Raw genomic sequence first — 25332 nt, forward strand, 5'->3', positions numbered from 1 at the left:
TTTGCTCTCCCTGTCTGTCTCCCTAGGACATAAGCTTCTTTTCCTGCCCTAGGTACACAAGAGGGAGTTTGCTAGTCCTGAAGGTCAGCTCTTGCTCAGATGTGGGGCTGCATGGAGGGTGGGTTCCCAGCCCTGCACTGGTGACCCTCAGGCCAAGGCATCGTTGGGGTTTGTTCCACCTCCTTGCCCTTCTGCCAGAGCACTGCTCTCACATGGGCAGCTATATGGCAGACCAACAGAAAAGATAAATAATAATAATGTTATTTTTAAAAGAGTTGGGATAACAGGAACCATTTCATTTGTTACAAAATAAACTGAGAACTGGTCTGTTGTTTCACACTGTTATCAGGGTTGAGGAGGATGAGTGTTTTCCTCCTTGATCCTCACATGGTACTGTGTACAAGGCTCCATGTCCAGCCTGTCTACTGCAATGTTGGCTACCAACTGTTAAAGCAGATATTTAGGAGAGAGCTAGAATACAGAGAACAGTTTCATTTTTAGTCAGTTCTGCATTAAACAAGGAGTTTTATCCTTCCTTTAAGATAGTAGGGCTGTAAAGATTGTCCTTTTTATTGTTAGCATCAAACCCTCTTTGTGTATTTTACAGGTCTATTTTCGTTAAGAATTAAATTCTACAATTAATCATATGGTTCTCTTACAAATTAGGAGGTTTTTCCAACTTGCAATGTCCTCATGTTCTGTAATATGAATACAAAGGAGCTCAAGGGGATGCAGAATCTTTTTTCCTGCTATTCCCAACAGAGACTTTCTCTGAATCATTCTTAGGTGATGGTATCTACTAGCTGTCATTCTTTGTTGTATTTCTGTCATATTCCCTCTTATCATTCCCTCAAAAATGTATTCCTAGCCTTTCTTTTCTGGGAGGTCCATCCAGTTGCCCTTGCGTCAAATCCCAGAGGGAAAAGATTTCTAAAGTAGAAGTGTTGGGCTGATGAGACCACACTGTGTCTGTGACAGCCCTGTGCACTTCAGCTCTTCTCTGGTATCTCCAGGAGCCAGAGGTGCCTCACATACAATTGCAGCTGGACATACATATCACTTCACATGATCTTTTTTTCTTTCTTTCTTTTTTTTTTTTTTTGAAGTGCAGTATGTAATAGTGCTGTTAAAACATTGATTCTTCCTAATATACTGTGCTTTATTTCATTATACCTGTAGAGTGTGTGAGTGTTGCTGAGATAGTACCAGATCTTGAAGCTTGACAGTCCTCTTAGACAAGTCCCTCTTAGTCCCCTAGACCTCTAAATTGCATTTCTGCAACTGATGAAATACTCAAATCTGTTTAATTTTTGTGAATTTGAGAGGAGGGACACTTTTAATACTTAAATTCCCATCTTTAGCATTGCACAGATGGTGTAATGTTTTTGCATTTTTATCTTATTTTGGGTTACTGAAGTTAATATTCTGCTAGTTACAAGTATCCGCATGCTCACCGCAGAGTTCATTTTGAGGACAGAGCTCTCGAATAAATTATACATGTTGGTAGCAGTCATAAATCAGTCATTTTTTCATTCAGAAAGTGGTGGCACTGGAAGAAAGTTCTTCAGTGATCAAAATGCATCGTTAAGCTTTTAAAAAGAGAGTCTATTGCCTGTTGTAGAGCCGTAGGCGATTTATGGCTTATCTGTACTTATTGCCTTGAGCTTTTGGAAAATTTGTAAACAAAGCCAGATGCTCATTATGTTCCCATTCAGGGTTGGTTAGATGGTTAAATGCCATCAGAAGAACTTTGGTCCGGTTGGGTTTTAGGATGTTACAGAAAATGGAATTGCTCCAAACTTTTTTTTTTTCTATATTTATCCTCCATGAAAATATACTTCTACTTTCTGCATTTTTCTGGATTTTTTTTTAATTGTTGTAAGCGATAAAAATCTGAAATTAAAAATCTGAGAACTATAATGTAAACTAAACAGTGGGTACAGCTTTTTCTCTGTGTCAGAGTTCATACTTACCCAGAATGATATAAGTCAAGTGCCACTGGCCCTTTTTAAGGGTTTAGAGCAATGCAGGAGTTTGTTAACACCTCAGACTAGGGTGATTTATGCTTATGCTTTTTACCAAATTTTAGGGAGTAGAAATGTGAACTAAGTGACTTTTCGTAGCCAATTTGATAAGTTAAGTCATTTGCTATTGGTTTGATAATTTTTACTGCTTACCTTTTGTCTTTTGTTTAGATTATGTGATATGGAGGGAATTCTGGTAAACTACCTTTTTGCTTTTTTACTGCTCTTTAAGCATAAGAAAACATGATGCTGTATACAAATTGGATTGCTGTTAAGAATTTTTTCCTTGTATTTATTGTAAGATGATCATGTAATCCATTTCATAATTCATGATTAACTTTTTGGTGTATTTTTTTTTATTTATTGGCTGCAGCTGACCAAGTAAACAGGTCATGGCACGCTTAACGAAGAGACGACAGGCAGATACAAAGGCTATCCAGCATCTTTGGGCAGCTATAGAAATAATCCGGAACCAGAAGCAAATTGCTAACATTGACCGTATTACAAAGTAAGTGATCCATTCAAAAAAAATCTTAACGAGGGGAAAGGTTGATATTAAAAGCCCTGAGAAACAGAGACATTAAACATTATGAGAGACTGTGAAAAAGCTACATGAACTGCTGAGTTACTAATTATAACAGAGTACCTAAAGATCCCAAAGTGAGATTTAATCTATTGAGATGAGATTTTGTTCACCCTGTATTTGTTCTGTATATGAGTTTGTAGGAAATATGCAATCTTTATAGTACTTGAACTGAATTTATTGCGTTAGAGTTACTTGCTAGCTTGGCCAAAAGAGAAGAGGTCTGTCTTGGGACCAGTACTGTTTAATATCTTTATCAACGACACAGACAATGGGATGAAGTGCACCCTCAGCAGATTTGCAGGTAACACTAAGCAAAGTGTGCACTTGATACAGAGTGGTGCACTTGATACAACAGAAGTAAGGGATGCCACCCAAAGGGATCTGAATAAGTTAGAAAAGTGGGTCTATGTGAGCCTAGTGAGTTTCAACAGTCTATGTGTAAGGTGCTGCACCTGGGTTGGGACAATCCCAGATGTGAGTTACACACTGGGAGAAGAACTTATTGAGAGCAGTGGAGAACTCATTTCTGGAAAACAAAGATAAATAGGAAGTCAAACTGCTTGGTTGCACAAGCCATATTAGTTGAGATGGGCATAGGATGCTATTAAAGAAGACATGGGTGTATTATATCTATAGTTAATACTATTGTTAATATTAAAGTATTCTTCATGATGTAGTAGGTGCTATATATACAGTGAAATATTTATTGTTTATTCTGTTGAGCTTGCAATGTTCAAAAAGGTCTAACATATTAAAATAGCTTTTTGAATAACTTGTACTACTCACTGTAATAAAAGCTGAAGGTTTTGTGCCTCTCTGCTTTGTCTGCATTTCCAGGCCAACATGCACATCACATTTGTCCAAGTAATCAATATGAATAATTTAAAAGAGCAAAACTAACCAGTTGGCAGCTCTTCAGTTGCTAGAACCGATGTGAACTGATAGTGAGGGCAGAGACCACCAAAGGGGAGAGATATAAACAGTGCAGGTGACTAATGAAGTGAAAATCAGTATAATATGGTCCGCTGACACAGTTTGGAGTCTGTGGGGTGGAAGTGACAGGCAAAACAGGCTTAATAAGTAGAAGTGGAACAGTTTAGGTTGTCCAAGCATAGCAAATAATAAAAAGGAAAAAGGAAAAAGATGATGTACCAAGTGAATTAGTATGTACTTGGCTCTTAAAACAAAAATAAATGCACTATTAAACCAAAAAGTACCTTCCTAGAGAATTCCAGGCAGGCTTAAGAGGGAGATTGTATTTTAGGAAATTTCATTTTTGAGCTTGCACTTGAGCTTCTGAATGCTGTAAAACATTATGCATATTAGCATCATGTCTACAAGGAGATAAGTAGGTAAACTAATGCTATACATTTTCCATTTTAACGTTTCAAATGACTTGCTCCAGGCCATATATTAGCTGAGTTTGGTAGCTGTTTATGTTTTTTTCTATGTAATAAAGAGAGACAGGCACGTCTGGCAAGGGATTCATCCCACTCTTATAAAAGATGCCTATTTTAAGATGGTGCAAGTAACATTTAGCTGGGTGAAGTTAAGGAAGAGAAATCCTATCATTACAAGGTTGAGAAAACAAGTAATTAAAAACTAGAAAAAGGGGTACTGCTCTTAGTAACTGAAGGGTAGCTTGATGTTTTTTTTAAACAGGCTTGATCCAGATTGTATGACTCATCTGTAATCAGAAGAAAAATACCTTAAATGACTAAACAGAGATACAAGCAGCTGTAGTACTTTGGGAAAGATGAATATTATAGAAGTTTGGAAGATCATTAAAAATTTCGAAATGGTTTGTTGTCTCTCTGGTGCAAGGTGTTAACAGTAAAGAGTTATCTAAAACATGCTAGGACACTGTAAATGCTCTACATGCACATCAGTGGCAGAAGTTATTTAGTTTCAATTATATGATATTTTTAAGGAGATAACATTTGACAGGGAAGGAAAAGACAGAAGTCGTTGAGTTGCTTTCCACTTCTAGTTGTTGATGGAGAAACACGGATGACTTAGAAAATGATAATGCATATCACATAATATTCAAAATAAAGTTCTGAAATTAGTGGGGTATCAGAATATCTCTTCTGATTAGAACTGAGAAACTGATGTATTCTTCCAGGCTCAAGGATCATTTGGTCAAGTAAAATTGTCATTCCTTCAGAGATAAATCAATGTCTTTTTTTTGTTGTTTTGGTTTGGTTTTGATTACATATTTAAGGTAAGTGACAGTCCTCCTGCCATGTCATATAGCAGTTTACAAGCTGAACAGATGATTCATAATTTAATTTTGCTGTTTGCTCGTGATGGTTTGTTTTTTTTTATTTGTTGCTGGAGACAGGTTGTCCTGTATATTTAGTGACTTGTTAGTCCAAACACCATTAGAGCATAATCTATGCTGCTGGTTTCTTCATCAGATAGTTCGCTACTTTTAGGCATATCTATTAATTGTCTTTTCTTCTAACTGGAAACTCAGCATGGGTCTCTCTCTCTTCCTATTTTTAAAAGTTTATTTCATTTAATTCTTGCTTCTCCTGGCCTTCTGGTGCTGAATAGAAGTATGCCACTGTACATGTTAGACAGCATTTACTTCTTATGATCAAGGAGGAAATGCTGGTAGTGTAAAAAGAAGATTCATGGTTTATAGATAACAAACTGTTTCAACTCAGTATAAAAAAAAAGATGAATCCATGTAACACATTAAAATCATGTAAAATGTAACCTGTGTACTTTATATAATTATTAAAAAATACCTGGGGTAAAGAAAGACTTCCCTAAGATACTGGTAATGGGAAGGAGGCAAGAAAAATCTATAGAACTAGACACTCATTTTCTGTAGAGAAAATAAGAGTAGGAGGATGGTGTAGGAGGAGCCAAGAGCACTAGAAGGTACTTCTGATATTGTCAGAAAAACCTATAAGGAAAGAGGCCCTTTAATTAAAAGTCAACTAAATCAAGTACGCTTTGCTATTTAAATTGATGAGGGGGAAAAGCAAGAATAGAAAAATGCATGATTAGTAGCTGATTGAAAACTGTCTTACATTGAGGAAAGAGTTTTCACTTGGAAAACTTAAAAATACAAGTTAGAGCCTTTAAGAAATTCATTATTAAGCTTATTGAACTGTTGGCGATTATTTTGGAAAGTTCACTGCATACAGAGCAGTATTTAGAAACAGAAAAAAATATCTGTTTTTGAAGGAATTAAAAATATGTGTGGAAAAATGGCAAGAAAATGACACTAATAATTGGAGTATTATATAAATACTTAAATAAAAGGATTGGTAGGAAAGAGACCATATTGCACAGACTTGATGTCTCCAAAACAATCACCAAATCATTATATGAAAGGAATTCTGCAATTTTAGTGATTTTACGTAGGGGTACATTTTACTTGGGAAGTTACTTCCCATTGATAGGAGATAAGTGTTCTGCCATAGATTGAAAAATAAGTGAAGGACTGAAAACCAATGCTAACAAGCAATAACTGCAGTAAATTTAAAGGAATTAGTACGAAAATTGCAAAGTGCCTTTTGAGAAGAATTTTAAAAATATATTTATATGTAATTTCTTCTGTTGGTACATAGAGTCCAGTGTGTTCAGTGCATTTTTATTTAAGGGTAAAGCTTATTTGAAGACAATGGTAACATGTTTGTACCAATACGCAAAATAAATATTCTGACCCAGCGTATATTGTCATAGTTTATTTTGAGTCATTCAATTATAATCATTTAAAAATCTAACTACAAGAAATATCTGGCATTTCTAAACTGCCAAATTACTTACTAACAAAATGAAATTTCTAAAAGGTATTTATCAAGAAATGTGACTCTTTTTCTGTCTAGGCCTGGTATTGCAATAATTTAACCTTAATATGACTATTATTTAGATGAGCATTATTGGGATTAGTTATGCTGTAAACACTAGCAGAGAAATAGCTTCCCATATCTTACGAATTCTCTGTCAAGAGCGCAGCTTGACAAATTGTTCATCCTAAAAGTGTGTTAAAAATGATAATTATGCTTTGACTTTCTCAGTTTTTTCCTCATTATCTTCCATCTGTTTTGGGTTTGGGGTAACCTCAAAAATTGATTCTATGGAATAAAATGCATTAAAATACACTGGAAAAAAAAAGGCATGCATATTTAAATGAGTAGGATAAATTATTGACAGTCAGTTGCATAGCAGATTGGTAAGTATTTCTGTACAGATACGTTTTTAAAGTTCCCTTTCTTTGGCTACGCTAGGCTTCCAGTTTCTTTTAAAGTATTTCTTTACGGTGAGGGTGACAGATCACCAGAACAGGTTGCCCAGAGAGGTTGTCGAGTCTCTTTGTCTGGAGATATTCAAAACCCACCTGGATGCCATCCTGCACAATGTGCTCTGGGTGACCCTGCTTTGCAGGGGGGTTGGATTAGATGATCTCCAGAGGTCCCTTCCAACCTCAGCCATTCTGTGATTCTGTTATAATTTCCTTACAGGTAATCGGACTCCTAAGATTTAATTAACTATTAATTCCTTTTTTGCCCTTTTTCTCTCAAGGTATTGGGTTTCCTCGGTAGCAATTTATGAACGTTTTGTGATCTTTATGATTAGTTTGGAGTTCATTTTCTGTTAAGGTAATGTTATTAAAATACCCATTTGACAATTATGACAAATAGGAGTTTGCCATTGTAAACAAAGAATCCTTCTGCTTTCTAAACCATTTCATGGCTTCTTCACTAAGCGAAGAACCAAAGTGTAATTCTTTTCTTCCATACTTCCTTCGTCATATTTTTTTCTCTCTCCCTTTGATGTGATACATGATTTATTTAGCTGATTTGCTTCTCTCCCTGTCTCTTGTAAAGGTTCTGTCTGTACTGTCTTTGTGTACTGTGACAGGGAATGCCCTGGCACCATCTGGAGCAGATATGATGTGACCACACTGTGTTGCCTTTGGCTCATAGAGTGTTTCTTTGGCTGTGACATATTCTTTGTTTGTTTTATATGTGTGTGTGGTTCTTCAGTTCTAAGCGCCAAAAATAACACAGCCCACAGCAACGCTATTCTTGAAGCTTGAAGCTGGAGGCTTGTGTAGTTTGCCATCGGGCATGGCATGAAGGCATCTGAGGACACATAGCATGCTGGAACAATGTTGGAGTGCCCTGGGCAGAAGGAGTCAGTCTTGGCATGATTTAAGTCCATGTTCTCTATCTGGAGCAAACTAACCTCTTGGCCGTGCTCTGCCTTCTTCCCAGAGGGAACAAGTTGGCTTTCTCCAGAATGGAGCCTGAGAATGGTTTACTTTGGGAATGAGACAGAGTGACCATAGTCCCCAGGGTGGAGGTATCCCAACTTTTTGGGAGGATGAAGCTGATGGAAAGAATATTAGCTAGGATAACATTGATATGCTGTAATTGGAGAATTTTAAACTAAAGCAAAAATGAAGTTTCATCAGTCAGAAAGCTGTTTCACAACATCTGTGATACAAAAATGTATTTTCCACAAACAGGTACACAGACTGTCATCTGTTTTTTAATTGACATACAAATGTCCAGTACCAGGTCCGTGAATGGACATAACCATTTTTGCATATTTGTGCTGTGGACTCATTTTTGTTACATTCTAATTTGATATAAGTGCAGCTAAGTCAGGTCATCTAAGAGAACTGAGCAGATTCTAAGCCTACAGAGAGTAGTCTCTGTGAGTCCCTTGTTAGCTTTGTGCTGACTGACATTAATCAGCATTGATGGAATAGCATCCCAGAAAAGAATTACTCAGTATGAAAGATTACTTTAAAATGATGAGATTTTTCTGGTCCCAAAGTTGAGGTGGAGTCACTAGCAGATTGAGTATGTGACCCTCTTGGTTTGACATTTAGTCCTGTGAGGAGGATTTCTTCTCCAAATATCACTCTATGAAATTTCTGTAGTCAATCCCTGAGGATATTTAAAGCTAAGGGCCTCTCCCATCCATAAATCTGTTTCTGTTGCCTTAATTCTCCTGCTGTTCTCTTTCTAGGCTGTCTGCTTTAACAGAAATCAATTTCTAGAAGCACTGATTACAGCAAAGATGAGAATGAGCAATTTGAACAGGTAGAGAATAATCATAAGAGAGTATAAGTAAGAAAATGAGCAATTTGAACAGGTAGAGAATAATCATAAGAGAGTATAAATAAGAATATGTAATGGAATAGCACGAAAAAAAAAAGGAAAATCAAGATACTTAGAGTATTGCTTATTTGAAGCTCAGAAAGTTGTTAGAAAAACTTGTCACTATTTATAGTACATCTGATGAGAATTTAAATCCCCCTAGTATTTTGCATGTTGCAACTAAATAGTCATGCATAAACAAAAATAGTAAGCCATAGGAATGATTAGGAGAGCAGATTACTCTGGATTTAGAACTAGATAATCCTGTTTTTTAACTTTACATGAGCAAAATTATTTTAGCACCTGATATTTCTTTGACTGAAATGGAAACTTAGATACGTTTTTCTGCTCTGGTGGTTTCTTACCCTTTGTCAAGCCATTCCCTGCCTTTTTGTTACTGAAAAGTAGGCTCATCTGAAAACAATGGTTCGAAATAAAGCATCCTCCTGTTAGCCATAAAAATGCAGTGGCTGCTTGAGTTCACTTCTAATCAGTGTTACTGGCTCCTTTTCCACATTTTTACATTATCCCCCTACATGTTTAAAATGCGACCACGTGGAGCAACTAGTGTTATTAAGAGCAACTCTTCAGAGTCCAGTATGTGTTAATCAAACCGTGGCCAGTTGTACTGTGGTGGAACAGGTGAATGCTGCTGGAGATGCTCAGAAAGCTCACATTTTACCAGCTGAGAAAGGAGGAGGAAGAACAGAGCAGTGAAGTCTTTTCCATGCCATGCAGTGTAATAGCAATTCCTGATTATGTGAGGGTAAGCAAAAGTGTGGAGTCCTACACTAAGCAGCGTGATGCTACTTCCTCAGCAGCCCACAAAGCTGCTTCTAGTGATTGTGGGTCTCTTTGAGTATTCACCTCAGAGAAAAGCAAATTCAGTTTGTATTGGGTTGGCTCAATTATCGATATGTGCATTACAGAAAACAAGCACAGAAACACATCCCCAGGTGATGACAGCGTGGAAAACTCTGTTTTAAACACTTTAAACTTAAACTTAAAACTACTTTAAAACAACCTTTTAAAGTAGTTTTAAATAATACTTCATGTGCTTTCTGTTTCAGTCAAAGGCAAGTTACTTCTTTCAGTCTGATTCCACTAAGTCAATCTCCCTTACTGGATTTCTTTTACTGCCCTTCTTTCTCTTTTACCCTAATAAACTTCTTCACTTCCATCTTTTAGCCAGAAAACATTGGATTTGTTTGTTTTTCTGTTTTTATAACACTTCTTACGTTAAACCAAGAGAATACACCAAGTCTGGGGTTTTAAAGCTTGTAAATCCTTACTCATAGATCATCCTAGAAAAAAAAACAAGTATGTCCTCTTTTGGTCAGGTTGGTTAAAAATCATTATATTTATAAAACAAAAAAAAATCCAAAAATGAATAATTTAACTACTTCATAACATAATTTTCAGTAAAATTGCTGGTTTTGTCATATATAAAATCTCTGCATTATGTCGGTTACAATCATAGCAATACATTGCAGAGAAATACCAAAGATGTCAAAATATTTAACTTACTATATATATTATTTTTTATATTAGTGGCTTTGCATTGAAGTTAAATTATACATTCAGGTTGAAATTTTCAGAAATCTTCAAAATGTCCAGATAGATACTATGAAGTAAGAAAGGGAACTGTCAAAACTGCATATATACAGGGAATGTAATCATCTTTTGCATCATACCTAATACACAGTTTTACTTGTAAATTTGTACCTAGAGTGACCATTGAGGTAATAGTCAGGAAGCTAATAAGGAATTTTAACATCCAGATTCACAAAAACATTGAAGAGAAGTGAGGAACTAATGAAAACATATTTTGTAAGACCCTTAAAAAGGAATGACAAACTTTCAGTAGTTGCACGGGGAATGTTCATAATGGGAGATTTTCATTATATTTCACCCTTGTTACCTGTAGATAGCTACAGTGGTCATAAAGCTTTTATCTCTTTGTTAATATTGGTTTAGTCTTAATTTTGCTTGTGAGTTCATTATGATTTTCTGGTTTGGATGGTATGTGACATTAATGTTAGTGGTAGTGATGGTCCAGTTTAAGATCTGCTTTTAGATGTTTTTGACTTACGGAGGGTGGAAGCAGGGATGACAGGAAAAAATTGTAAAGTTGTCATGGATAAAGGCTGTGAAGAACATAGCTACGTTTGCTCTGGGTAGTAGGAAAATTAAAATTGCTGAATTAGGAGCTTTGGTTAAAATACCATCTTGAGTTTATAATACATATTAATAATTACTGTTTCCCATCAAGCTCTTCCCTTGATAGACACCATTTCTTGAATTTGTGATTTTATTTTAATTACATTAGTTAAGGTGTTTAAATAAAGACATAAAAAAAAAATCGACTGATCCAATGAAGTAGATGGTGGTAGGATAGTTTTCTTTTTTTATTTCGAAGGTCAGTGTTCTTCATTGGGTCAGTAGGTGAAGTCATCTCTGGTCTGAGCAGAAATAAAATGATTCGTTTTAACAGCTCAATCATATGGTTATTAACAACAATGATACTCCATGTTTGATGCTTGCCAGTGACTGCAAACTCATTTAAACTTTATTTACTGTGCATGCTGCTATGAAAATTGTAATATTCGATGTTTAACAGTTTTCCTGGATAATACATGCAAACTATTAATTCCAGTGTAGCTATTCAGAAGGAAAGTGGTGGAAGTATTTCTGACTTGAAAATCACCATCTCCGTTTTCATTTATACACAATATTTGACGTACTCCATGCTTCTGTTAGTATTCCTGTTGAAGTTGTGCAAGCTTACACAGAAGAATACTTAACAGACTATCTTAATTTCTAATTACTAAAAGCAAGCCAATTTCCTTTTTATGTCACAAGCAGTATTGATTTTTGCTTGAATCATAACATCTTTATAGTATTTAAAAGGGAAACTTTTAGCTTTTTTTTGCTGTAAATAAATGTGGTTTTCTATTAGAAATAAAAGATAAAAATGAGTGCGATATGGCTATTTAACAGGTTGTTATCTGGTCTAAAGTGCTCATCAAGCCTTTCTCTGTAATCAGTGGGGAGAGAGTGATCTCCAGAGCACTCCTCATACCATCTATTTTAGGGTGCAGTTTCATATTTCCATTCATACAAACAATATCATCACCAAAAGCAGCAGGCCTGCCCTGATGGCTTTTCCAGCTGTTGTGCTGTTCCCTAGCTGGTAATTATGTGAACGTTTGTGTGACAGTGTGATGTGTTTGAAACTCAGATAAGAATGGAAATTAAATTAGATAGAAAACTCTGAAAAACTGAATCACGAAAGCACTTGAATGTGTATTTTTTAAGCGTGTTTTGAATTGAGGCACTCAATATGAGCTGACTAAATATTTCATCTGCAAGGTATCAGCCAGGATGTTATATTCTGAGTCATGCATTATTTGTTTGTCTCTGCAGTACTTCCCCAGGAAAGTGCTGGCTGGCGCTGTGACCGCGTGTACACAAGCAGTTGTACATATTTACACAACGCCACGGACTGGTTGGTGCTCGTCCTTGCTGGTAGCGTTCAGTGCGCACGTGTGTGTACACTACCAGCATATCACATACAAGCAGTTTTTTGGGTTGGAAAAGTTGGAGCAGAGCCCTTTTTTTAGATAAGTTCCTCCTTAAGAAGGTGGTAGTGGTTTTGAAAGGGAGATTATTCTTTTTTTGATAAGGATTGAGTAGCTCAGTACCCTAATTACTTGCTTTCCATGCTCATATTGGTGAGTTACACAATCTTAAGTTGTATAAGAGAATTTAAATTACTGAAACAAGGAATTACTTGAATTGAAATTACAATGTTTTTGACAGAAATGACCCAGGTGATTAACGTTATAGGAAACTCCATGGTGCCTGGGGTATCTAAAAGCATGCACAAACAAGATTACTCTTTAGCTTTGTTGCAGCAGGAGCAGAAGCATCAGGCAGAGCTGAGTTTTCCTGAACTACAGTATTTCATTGGGTCACTATCAAATTTGTGTGTTCTTTTTTTAAAAAAAACATTGTACAAAATCAGAGTCTGTATTCACGCAAACGCTATATTTCTAGAATATTAAGGAGAGATGAAATTTTAAAAACCCACATCCTGCTTGGGTAGTGTATGTGCCTTCAAAGTGAGTGTTGCAGGCACTGGTGTCAGAAGGAAAAGAAAATTCATAATTTCTGTATAGTTCAGTTTCTCTGTGTCCCCCATTTGGAATTTTGGACTGCACAAAATGTAGATAATCTAAGCAGTGTTTCCTTGCACTGGCAACATCTCCATCAATGGCCGTGTGGCCCATGCAGGGTGCTAGTGCAGTGTGGGGTGCCGTGGAAATCAAACGCAGCCTGTTCCTATACCTGCAAGTCTCTTTGTGGAGTGGAAGTACAGAAGAAGGACGTTATGTTTTGGTCGTATTTATCTTAGTGAATTTAAACCATAACCAAAACATCCATAACTATAAACATACCAAAAAGTAGTTTAGGAAAAAAAAAAACAAAAACAAGTGTGCTGCTACATTCCCCTGTAAGCAGTTCTGCTTTTCTCCATGCGTCTATATTGCCTTCAGCTCTCAGACCAGCTCTCAGTTTCTGGCAAGGACCGAATATCTATTTCAAATATGTTATTTTGAAACACAAATACCTATAATGCTTAGCCCGTGTGTTGTGAAAGTTGATTTATAACACAGCGCTCCGTCTGGGTGTAGCAGGCAGCCTACACTTCGGAGCTGAGAACTTGAGGTACACAAGAGTGAGCAGAAATCTTCACCTGGCTCTCCACTCAGATAGCTGGTGGGATTCCTGAGATTTGGGCTTCAGCATTTTAAGTTCTTATGCTGTGTAGCTGTATTTGTTAAGAGAAGTCACAGCCATCTCTTCCATTTTTACTTTCAGTATGACCAAGTGACCTATTCTTTCAAATTAAAAAAAAGTCTGAAAAAATGTGTGTGAACCCTCTGTAAAACTGCTGTCATGCTCTGAATCTAAAGCAAAATATATCACCAGAAGTAGGAACACAGTATAAAACTCAGAAAGGATTTTTGACTCTTTCCTTTCATTTTATGTGTTATTCCTTAAGCTCTGTCCCTCTGTCTAGAACATTTTTATATACCTGCAGGTAACCTGTAGTATTAATGGCAGTGTTTCTGTTGAGTTTAATGGGATCTGCCGTATTTTATCAGATCTCAGTTGGGAGATAAGATTTCCATGTAGGACAGCCCAAGACCTCTGTTTTTTCCTGGATGAGTTGCTTAGCTGATGGAGAGCTGCTGCCAGCAGCCTGCTACTTGCCTTTGTATGGCGGAGGGTGGAGGCACCCACCATCGAGATAATTGATCAGACCAAGATTACTGTGTTTGCCACTAAAATTAGCATCTACCTACACTTGTCACGCTGTGTTATTTTACGTAAGGCAGCTGTTTCCTATATGTATTTTGCTTTGGCCTTTTACAGAGATGTTTGCATTTTTCCAGTACTTGCCTTTTGATGAGTTCAGATGGCTGAAAATATAATTCTTTATGAGTCCATACAACTGATTTTTTATTTATTTATTTTTATTTTTATTTTATTTTTATTATTTTTTATTTTTATTTTATTTTTTTATTTATTTTTAATACCTTGCCAGCTCTCCTCCTGAGGTAACCTTCCTTCCTTTGCCAGCTTTGTTTTTTGGGCCACGGCATGCGGCCACCCATGTAAACCAGTTGCAGTTGCTGCGTCTCAGGAGGCAACAGCTGCCTTCAAGAGGGCTCTTCGAGGGCCAAGTTCGCTATTCCTGTGCATCGCTCTGTGGCCATGTATATTAAGCTCTTTGGGACAGCGTTTGGCTTCGTGTTGTGTCTTGTACGGCACCGAGCGAAGGAGCTGTGAGCTGTATGACAGCTGTAGGCAAAAAGTTCACCATCTGATCCCCTGCAAGTGCCAGCTACTTTTGTATCTGTGTTGTGCTCCCATGGTGATTGCAGCTTTAGAGTCTGCTGCCTCCCCACCCCTGGGATCAAACCAGGCCTTTCCGTCAAGTTTTAAGGTATGTTTTAAAGAATGTGTCTGAGATGGAGGCTTTGGACAGAAAGGCATGCTGAAGACTGGCTAGTTTGAGAAAAAACTATTGGAGTTCTAAGCATGAATTGCTCCTGTGCAGACAGACCATGTCGCTTATAATGTCTCCTTTTGCATATTGAGCAGGCAGGTGGATTAGAGGTGGGTTTGGGTTCTTTGGTCCAGTTTGGATCAGTAAAGGGAGGTGTCAAGATCCAGCTGCCACTTGGTTGCGGCATGGAGCTTCTGCAGTTTGGTGCTGCAAAGGAGAGACTGTGGGATGGCACGTACCAGGTTCCCTGCATCTCAGCCCTCGCCCGTCATTGCGACACGGCTCAGGTGGGGTGTGCAGCAGGTAACCGTGGGGTTCGGGATGCTGCAAGGCCTGTGAGAACCGCTCGAATGCCAGCCCTCGCCTCCGGCTGTGCTGAGCCTCTGGGCTGTCTGAGGTGTCAGGATGATAACTAGAACAAGGTACATAAATGAAAGAAAATGATGGTTTATTGCTGCTAATTTTGAAGAAAAGTCCTGACTTCTGTTTATGCGCAGTCCCAAATAAGCTTAAAATTATTGTTTCACATTTTTATAATTGGTATTTTGTGTATTAAATTTTTGTGTACTATTTCAGTGTACAGACGAGTGCTCACACTCACACACGCACTATCTGCAAATAATTAATAATTATCCTCCACTGTTCTCCTCTCAAACTTCTCTTTTGCTATCAGGTGTGCACGTACGTTAGCTATGTGCACGTGTGCATTTATCTGATTCTTTTGGCAGAGGCTTGTTTCTGAAGGTCAGCACATTTACATTCAATGGTGTGATGATGGGGAGCTTTCTTTAAGGGTGGTAACGAACCACAAACAGGCTGAAGATTCTTATCCCTTGCTTTCCAAGTGGTGTTGCAATAATTGAAAACACATTTTAGCGGGCTCTCAGAAGTTGATTACAAAAATTGTAATTTTGCTAGATACTTCTGTGCTAATTTCAACGAGGTTTCTTCTGCCAGTTTGTGAGCGGAGAAAAAAATGACCTGTAAATACTGTAATATTGAGCAGCAGTTTGAAGATTCGTCAGTTGCTTCTGTGTCCTGCAGACTGGCAGGCTCATTTGGTGAGATTTGGAATTTAATATTCAGATTATCAGGCCAAGCCTCCTCTTCTCTTCAGACAGACCCTCATTTTATAGGGGAGGGATTAGCACAGTTAAATTGTATTCTGAAATGGTTGTTTCAGCCCGCTAGCTGATTTAGGGGATTTCACTTTGTCTCCACCCTGTGTTCTCTTGTCTGAAAGCATATTTGCTTTACTTCTGGTGGTTGGCTACATAATAGCAGGGTAGGGATTGGATTACACCTCCCAGCCTGGCGATAGGGAGGACTGGGCAGGAGCATAACAAACCAGTATTGCTTCAACTCCCCGTCTCCACGGTAAGGCTAATCAGCTCCTGTTGAAAACAGCAATCAGGAATTTCTTTATCTCTCTCCTTTGTTTCTTAACTTCTTGGTGCCACATGCTTCAGTGCATGCGGTGCTAGGAGAAGACTTGCACTCCCGGGATTCGTACTGCCACTTCTGCACAAAGACATTTCAGTATTGTTTTTGCCCTGATCCCGTTGTGAGTCTGATGGGGGTAGTTAGGACCTCCAACATCATGTTTGCTGTCTCTAGGCTAGAGTTTAACTTTGTTTTTATATCTGTCGCGTTTCATACATTGTGACAGTTTCTCACATTTCATTATTAAAAACAAACAAACAAACAAAAAAAACAAAAAAACACACATTTTCTGATTAAAATCCTGTGCCTTAATAGTTTCTTAGTTTCGCTGCTGACTTCTGGCTGAAAAGGAACAGATATGATTTCACCCAGGTCTTGCCAGCATTGTTTTACAGTCTGTGAATCTCTCTTCCATGTACACCACGCAGGTTTTAATAAAAGTGAAAATTCTTCGGGGGTTTAGGGGCGGAGCACTTTTCTAACAGCAATTCTACCCTTCCAAGTAAAAACGCTCTCTCTAGCCGTGTGTGCTTTGCTGTGAAAGCTGATAGCATCGTATTTAAAAAAATTGAAAACATAGCCCTTTTGGATCTCCAGACAGCACAGTCTGAACATTGACTAAGTACTCTACAAAAAGCCACTGGGGATTTATTGCTCCTCATTTATAGCTGGGGAAAATGAAGACAATGTTTGGCTGGTGGCAGTACTTCCACTCTGGTCGAGAACACAGTTTGGATTTGAGAAACTGGAGGTTCAGAGCCTTGTCACTAGTGCATACACTGCCACAGTTAGAACAGACAGATTAAACCTCTTAGTTGATTAGAGTGGGTTTAAGGCTTTTTTTGTGTGTGTGTTGTATGTCTGCCTGTTCAGGAATGCAAATGAGAAATATCACAAAACACATTGCTTACATTCAAGAAGTTTATTGGATCGTGGTCCTGCAACTATGGGTGCTGCTACGCAAAATAAGTAGTTTCTTCAGCAGGATGCACTGGAGACCGTGGCACTGGGTTAAGACTGGATTTCTGTTCCCACAATTTTATCAGCCTGCTGTGTAGCTGTAAGAAATCACTTCTTTGCTCAGTGGCTGATTTTTTTTCCATCGGTAAAATGGGGACAATGATACTACCTACGTTCTGCATTTTGAGAACTATCAAAGACTTGAAGAAACTGCAGAAGACAAGAGTGCTGTGGTTCTGATTGGGAAGTTATTAATCCAATGTTAAAATGGAAATTTGCTCAAAATCCAAAAGGTAGCAAACATTGACAAAGATAATTTTCACTTCAAAGATCTCCTTGCGTGTATTTGCATAAATAGGTGTGTATATGCACATGCATGAAATGCATGTAACATGAATATATAAAGAGTTGAGTTTTTCTCCTTATTTCAGGCAGTTTGGAAGCTTCAGCGCTGTATTTCTCAGCATACTGATGGTGTTCACTTGCACAGTGTTTGAAAGTGAAGTAATAGGTTTGAGTCTCTGTCTGTTTACACCCTCCTTGGAATTTGGAGACCTTGGAAAACTCATTTGTGATGTTTAATAACACTTGAACAGGTTCTGCTGTTGAGTTTCGATTTCTGCAGAAGCAGAGAGTGATCAGGTTGGGCAGGTGAGCATCTGCCCAGCATGATACAGAGCTGAAGTGCTGTGCCTGGCATCTGAGTCATTGCTTGGCCCGGGATCCTTGTTTGTAGCCAGCATAAGATTCATGTGTATTAGCTTGGATTGCAGACTTGCACTGTTGTTCTTTCTCTATTAATCTCTTTTATTATTACTTACTTTTTGTGTAGTGGCAACATGTACAAACCAACCAGACTTGGACCACATTGTGGCAGATATTTTGAAAGCATGTGAAGTAAATGGTAGCATCTGCCTCCAAGGGTTTTTACACTAAAAAAACCTCCCAAGGTCCTCCAACATGCTACATTTACTTAAATGCCTCTGATACCATGCAGCAACTTATCAATTGTCCTGTGTTGCTCTGATTATTGTGTGATTTACTACACAAACATATACTTCTGCTCAAACAGAAATTTACTATATGATTATATGCATTTAGTTTCCTTTAGAGAAAAAAAAAAAAAGGCTAAACCAGTTCTGAGCAAAAGCTTGAAAGAGAATGCAGGACTAGAAAATATGTTTATGCATCCAAACCAAGAACAAGTTAGAAAGTAACATGTCCTCAAAAGGAAGGGTTGATTGGAGGGTTCACCACAAGGATGGTCTTCATCCCCTTTTGTGAGTTTATAACTTCTAAGGCATTAACAGTTCCTGTCAGCCCTATTACTAAAAAAAAATCTGAACTGATGTAACTATTTTTTTCATGTAATGCTACTGCATTAAATTACGTTTTCCTTAAATTTACTCCTGATATTAAGTAATTATATTTTGGTGAAGATGGTGGTGATGACAGTCACAAAAGAATCATGGTTGCTGGAATTCATCATCAACCATGGAACTGAGGATACTTAGCTGATAGCTTTGTATTAAAGCAAGCAAATACAGATTTTTTTGCTAGGAGATAGTTAAATATAGAGCACCTAGAGAAACCATAAAAGGGAGAGAAATTCAGCTAGCTCTGTAACTGTAAGAGAGCTATGACTAGAAAAATATGTTCACAAAACAGATATTTCCAATTGATTCCAAGTCAGGACCCAGTCAATTCACTTACCTGCTGATTGCGTGCAATCACAGACAGCTCTCTTTACTTCTCCATGCGTAGTGACTCAGAGATATGTTCTTGGGATTCTGCTAAAAATGTATGAAGTGTAATGATCTTAAAACAGGAAGGCTGCCTTTTTTTGAGGGAAGATCGCTTTAGATTGTTTATTCCAAGTAAATATTTTGTGTTGGTCTAGAAGCAACAAATTATACTGGGTAAAGGCCAACATTTCGCAACTGAACCTCATGCATATACAAACGTTAGGCTGTGTATGTTTTGTTCTCAGCAGTGGAGTTCATCATAGTGTGGTCACTGTAGTTGTCTCAAGAAAAGGAGAAAAAACACCTAGTGCTGTAACTCTAGCTGTTGGGTTTCATACAAGATGCATGAATTTCACATTCTTTATAAATGCTTTGTACTCACAGTCACGTCGTAGATTTATTGGCACATCTCCAGGCTCATTCTATAATGTGTGTGCTACAGGATATAGCATTGTATAGAAATATTACAGAAATTCAAGTTTCAGTGAATTTATAGGGGTGCAAATGTCGGTGGAAGTTTAGTGAAGACAAGTCCAAGCAGCATGCATGTCAATCTTGGGGTCTGATCATTTTCTCTGTAGAAGACTTACTGTGCAGTAAAATCCTGTAAAAGTGTACCTCATAGCTTCAAAGGGAAGAAAAGATGATTTTGAATAATGGGGTAAGTTATATAAATATTGAGGGTTTATAAACAACCTAAAACTTAGAATGTGTGCAATTTTACATCATTTAAAAAGAGTATTTATTTGCTGATGTATTTTATAACTTAATGCTAACAGTTAAGGACTTTTGTGCTTTGTGTGCAGGTATATGTCTCGAGTCCATGGTATGCATCCAAAAGAAACCACACGTCAGCTGAGTTTAGCAGTCAAGGATGGTCTTATTGTTGAAACCCTGACGGTGGGGTGTAAAGGGTCAAAAGCTGGTATTGAACAAGAAGGATATTGGTTGCCAGGAGATGAGATTGTGAGTATAAAATCTTTGAGAAAATAGATCACGATTTCTGATCTTAGCATGAAACTTGTTTTAATTTCTATTTGAAGTTATTTATAGATGCTGTGTTGATGCTTGTGAACAGGGAAGTAATGCACTCTTAAACCTTTTTAACCTTTTCTGTTCCATAGGAACTCTTCTCAAATTTGAGTTTTCTGCTGTGAAAAATTGTCAAAGTCTTTTGCTCAGTCGTGCCTAATTTATGTAGTGTTACCTCTTCTACAGTTGCACAGGAAGATAGTATATATAATGCTATTGGTATTACTTGAAATCCTCAGACGTCCTTGAATCCTAAAGATGGTATGTTTTAAAAGAGATCAAATGAAGAATTTCTGATTAATATTGCTTTAATCTGAATCTGAGGAAGGAAAAACTACTCCATTTCAAAAGTATTCACTTTCAAAAGTTTCAATATTCCTCCCTTTTTGAAAGTACCACAAAATGTTGTACATTTTGTCATATGTAATCACACACAAGAAGATGTGTTTTACAGATATCTGGAAACACCAGGGCATTCATTTAGGAACGGTTTTCACAGTAAATTAGTTACAGGCATCCAGACATTGTTCCGCTGGATATGTAAAATAAATTTTTAAATCCAGTTCTACAAGTTGAAAGTTATGTATAGGGAAGAAAAGCCTTTTTTCTCAGTCCCTACATAGCTAAGTTGGAAAGCACTTACAGTGCTAACTGAGAGTAGTCTAATAGACCGGGAAGAAAAGCCTTTTTTCTCAGTCCCTACATAGCTAAGTTGGAAAGCACTTACAGTGCTAACTGAGAGTAGTCTAATAGACCAGGAACAAAAGTTGCACAATTATTTTGCCATGTTCAGAAGCCTGCTCTCTGTATTTATAAGACCATGTTTTCCTAATAAAAAACAGTTCGGCAAAGCTTTAAAATACTTGAACTAGGAACTGTTGCTTTGGAATATAAATTGTATTAAATACTGGTGAAATGGACAACAATGTCCAGACATAGATAATAATCAAAATGTTGAAGAAAAACAGAAAAACTCTACAGGAAAATTAATTCTAAAAGGCACTGAAATACTCATTGCAGTATTGAAGCCATCAATAAGATCCTGAAAGAGAAACAGTAGATTATTTTTCCTTTTAAAGTGAGAGAAATATTAAGTATCTATAATAGAAAGCATTAAGTTTAAAATTATCCCAGTTGTACTAATTTGAAGTATTGCAGTATGTACATCATGTCCCTATTAAGATTTTCATTCTAATTTCATTAGAAATCCTCAAGGGAGCTTCCAAGGTGTATTTAGTTTTGTTTTTGCAATTCTCCCTGGGAGTAAACATTCAGAAATTCCAGCTTAGCTCTTCTAGGTATTTCTTATGTCAGTTTTATCTGTTTAGAGGTGATGCTAATTGTGTAGACTCAACATGATACAGTCTGAGATCTGCAGTTATCTTAAGTATTCAATGTGTTTGTTTCCTATATTACCAAGACAAAAAAAAAAAAAAAAGAATCAAGATGCCTCACAATAGCTATTTCTCAAGGAGTCATTCAAAAAATACCCCTAATACTTATAAGCAACATTTATCTAACAAAACTTATAAGATAATCAGTATGTAAATTCCTGGTGACCCATTAGAATTAAGTCATTATTTTATCTCAGAATGAAAAGAGTTGTCTTTGATTTAACCTTAAGTCATGTTATGAATAGCCCTTTGGTTAGAAATATTGTCTGTATTTACAGCATGACTGCTAAGCCCTGATGTTGTGCTGTGTCCATACGTCTGATGGCCATCTCAGTTGTTCAGAACACCAGTGCACACTTGACTTAACAGCTTTCTGCGTTAGTAGGAATCATGTTGCAGTCCAGGCCATGTTTCAACAGTACCCACCTTCCAACTTCTTGATCCTAATACTGAATCAAAACACTGCAGACACATCAAGCAAAATGTATTGACTTGGTTTTAAATCATTCTGCTTGTTCTTTTATTCAAAAATTTTTAACAAGCAACAAAGTGTCATTGACATCAGATCAGGTATTTTCCATTCTCCAATAACTGGCTCAAAACGATGACGTTTGGTATGTTCTCTACGTTGGACAAACTGGGTAGTGTTACACGTGCTTTTTACTGGGTCAAGATGCAATTTGTAGTTCTGTGTAATCCAGATCTGGTACTAATGACTGTTGAACCATAAACTAAAGTTACATTTCATTGAGGATAAACACACGGGATTGTTTTCAGAGATCCACTTGTAGGAGATGGAACTCTGAAATACGTCTGTAATATTTGAACAGTGACTTCAGACTCAGCAAATTTCAGCAATTACAGACAAATCCTTGACCCAATTGGCAAACTCAGTTTGGCTGGTACTACAAAAGCTTCGAAAGCTCATAAAATGAAAGACTGGAGGACTGATCCCCCACATCAGTGCAAAAAATGCCATTGGATTTTAGCTCGTTTTCTGGCACCATGCTCAATGAATAGCACTAAGAACCACCTGTTTCAAGGAGTTAGCAAAGGGAGACATTCTTCACGTTCCTCCCTAGACACTTTTCATCTGAATATTTGCTTGATGATTTGCTTTTTTTTTTTAATTATTTAATTTTTAAATTTTTGAAGTTTTTGACCTTAATCTTATCATTTTAAATCCATATTCAAATAAACGAATGAATTGTCTGTTCAGGTACCGCTGAGCACCTATTTAATTTATGTAGGTACCTGACTACAGGCTGCCACAAGGCCTGAAAGTACTGGTTTTAATGACAACTGTGGATTGATTGCTCAATGGTAACAATAATTAAAAGCATGTGGATTATGAAAGCACAGCTCTGTTCGGGAAAGATTCATTAGATAGTCTGTGGTGGTTGCTTATGTATTTCCAAACATTTGCCCCTATCCAGTAGGTTGACATAATGATAGATTTATGCAGTGAAGACATGATCTCTGACAGGGTTACTTTCAACCTTCACAGGAAAGTGTTATAAAAAAAAATGCTCTTCTGTTATCATTGATCTATCAATATGTTGAAGAAGCTGTGGTTTAAAAGAAAAAAAAAAGTGAAGAAGAAGCGAAGTATCCTGTACTTAGACATGTCATACAAAAGAGCTAGCTGATGTGCAAAGATAAAACAGTTTGGGGGCATCAGGAGGAGGCCCTTTCAAAAGGGACAGTCATGTGAAAATGAATGTTCTGAAAACCTGGAAAAAAAAGAATGATCAGATTTAAAACAGCATAAAATTGTCCTCTTTTTCTCTCAGATATATATAGGAGAGAGATTTTTATATATGTTACTAAAACTAATTTAATGTATGGAATCAGTTGCCAAACATACTATATTCCAACAAATATTGAAGGGTTGGTAGCTATGCAAGAACTTTGCTGCAAATATTTTACTTCCTGGGCTTGTGCAGCTACTCATTTTGTTTGCTCATTTACCATCTGTACAGATGTTTTGCAAATTTTCAAAATGTGTTCTCATCTTACAGGCTTTCTCATCTTGCAGATGATTAATGCATTTGCCACAAAATAAATGAGAGAAGAAATTATTTTCCATTGTTATCCAGCATTTTAGTTAGTAATTTTGCATTTTCACTGTTTGTCAATGACATTCTTATGCAATTCAACAAAATCTCTGCAGCTTCTTGCCTTGCAAGGGAAATGTCAGTCCTGAAATCTGGTAATGGACGTTTACTTTTCCTTTCTAAAGCTTTATTTCTATTTCTCACAGAACTTTTGGAATTTGGAAGTGTTATTTATTATCAACAAAAAAGAAATGATCTCTTTGCTCTTTGGGTTTAGAAAAAAATTGCAAATAAGTGTTGTTAATGATGCTGTCAATGCAATGATAAATACAAGGGGAGTGTAGTTGTTGAAGAAAATAGTAATGAATGTCCTTACCTATTCATTTATGTTTTTAGTCATGCCATGATTTTTATGTACTTCTATCTTTGTAAAATAGTGGTCAGTCTAATCCTAATGAATGAAACTGTATTAAAGCACCAATGCCGTGTAGCTTTATGGGGGTTTAGCTATAGTTCTTAGTGTTGGTATGTCTTACTCATTTACATATTTTTGATTTTTCTACAGACAGTGTGCATGGAGCTATTTTCAGCATTTAATGCGCTAATTCTTCTCCTCATGATTAAAGTCATAAAACTGCAGTGACCCAGCGAGAGGCATTATGAATGTATAATTTCAATTTACACGTGTTCATAAAGCCAGACAATATTGTGTTCTTCTAAAATGGAGATCTGTTAGTAACACAAGTTCCATTGTTTGCATTTGAATGCAACTTATCTCATAGCACTGCTGTGGTTTAAAGTTCATAGTGGCCAAATTCTCTACGGAGATGTGAAGAGCATGGCTTCACACTTAGTTAAGGCACTTGGAGCTGTTTCTTCACTGACAAAATAAATCGAAGGTACTCATGTTTTTGAGAGATCGCTCTTTTATAGAGGTCTATTTTCTGATCATTTAAATGATTGCTTATGGAAAGAGCCAGCAACTCTTGTGGCCAGTTAAGTCTGACTTCGGGCTTTAGTTGCAATTATTTTTCTGTGCACTTGGTCCTCTCCAAATCTCTAAATTGTTGTCTCTCCAATTCTTCCCTTGTAAAGATTTTTTAGTTTAGTGGAAGAGCATGTGATTTGGAGGGGCAGTTTGCTTGCTTTCCTGTTCAAAGAAAACCTTAGAAGAATGTGATTTTCCCCAGTCCTGTATTCAGAACTTGCTAATTCATACTGGGGATTTTCTGATATTTTGTATTTAGAAAGTACTGGTGCTTGCTCCAAGTAACTCCGGATACTTTCAAATCTCAAGTCTGTGTAAATAATCCATCTCTTCACACTGTCTGCTTTACCATCATTTTAACCTTTGTTGTAACCCACTGCCAGCACCGTGAGTTTTATAGGTTATTTTGTTAACCCTAAGCACACACTCAGTGATTATTGTGATTTGATGTGCTGCCGCTTCATTTTTGCTAGGATCAATCTACAGGAAAGGAGTATTTTGTTTGTTATATTTGTGTTAATGTAAGTTGCTTTAGATTGAGCAACGTCTGGGTTTCTTACTTGCTATGCTTAATTGCTTTTGTAATTGTATTGATTTTTCTATGCTAGGTAGCCAGAAGCTGTTTTGAACTGGCTATGTCATCTTGAGTCTCTCCATAAATATGAAGATAATTGTGAAAAGCTTAACAATGGTCACTGTGAGGGTTTCAATCTTTTCCGGCATCAAATCCACTTTAAATTTAAAACAAAACAAAACAACTACATAGCTACCAGTTATTGCTAGCATACCAGGGGCTTCTAACTAACTAGGCTGAGCAATGATTTTAATGTGCATCCCATTCATTTCACTTAGGGGCAGAAGGATAATATGAAACAGCAATAGTGACAGCCAGT

General features: G+C 37.0%; 1 protein-coding gene across 6 annotated transcripts in view; it reads left to right on the forward strand.

Annotated features, from left to right (window-relative positions):
• ZMYND11 (zinc finger MYND-type containing 11) overlaps positions 1-25332 on the forward strand; it is a 107490-nt gene that overhangs the window by 42599 nt on the left and 39559 nt on the right. For all 6 annotated transcript variants that reach the window (XM_035564293.2, XM_035564296.2, XM_035564297.2 and 3 more), the window contains 2 exons: positions 2398-2532; positions 19775-19934. In XM_035564293.2, the coding sequence (XP_035420186.1) occupies positions 2417-2532; positions 19775-19934 (276 nt within the window). In that variant the 5' untranslated portion in view covers positions 2398-2416. The remainder of the gene's footprint in view (positions 1-2397; positions 2533-19774; positions 19935-25332) is intronic.

Source organism: Cygnus atratus, chromosome 2 (genome assembly GCF_013377495.2).
Source record: "Cygnus atratus isolate AKBS03 ecotype Queensland, Australia chromosome 2, CAtr_DNAZoo_HiC_assembly, whole genome shotgun sequence".
NCBI lineage: Eukaryota > Metazoa > Chordata > Aves > Anseriformes > Anatidae > Cygnus > Cygnus atratus.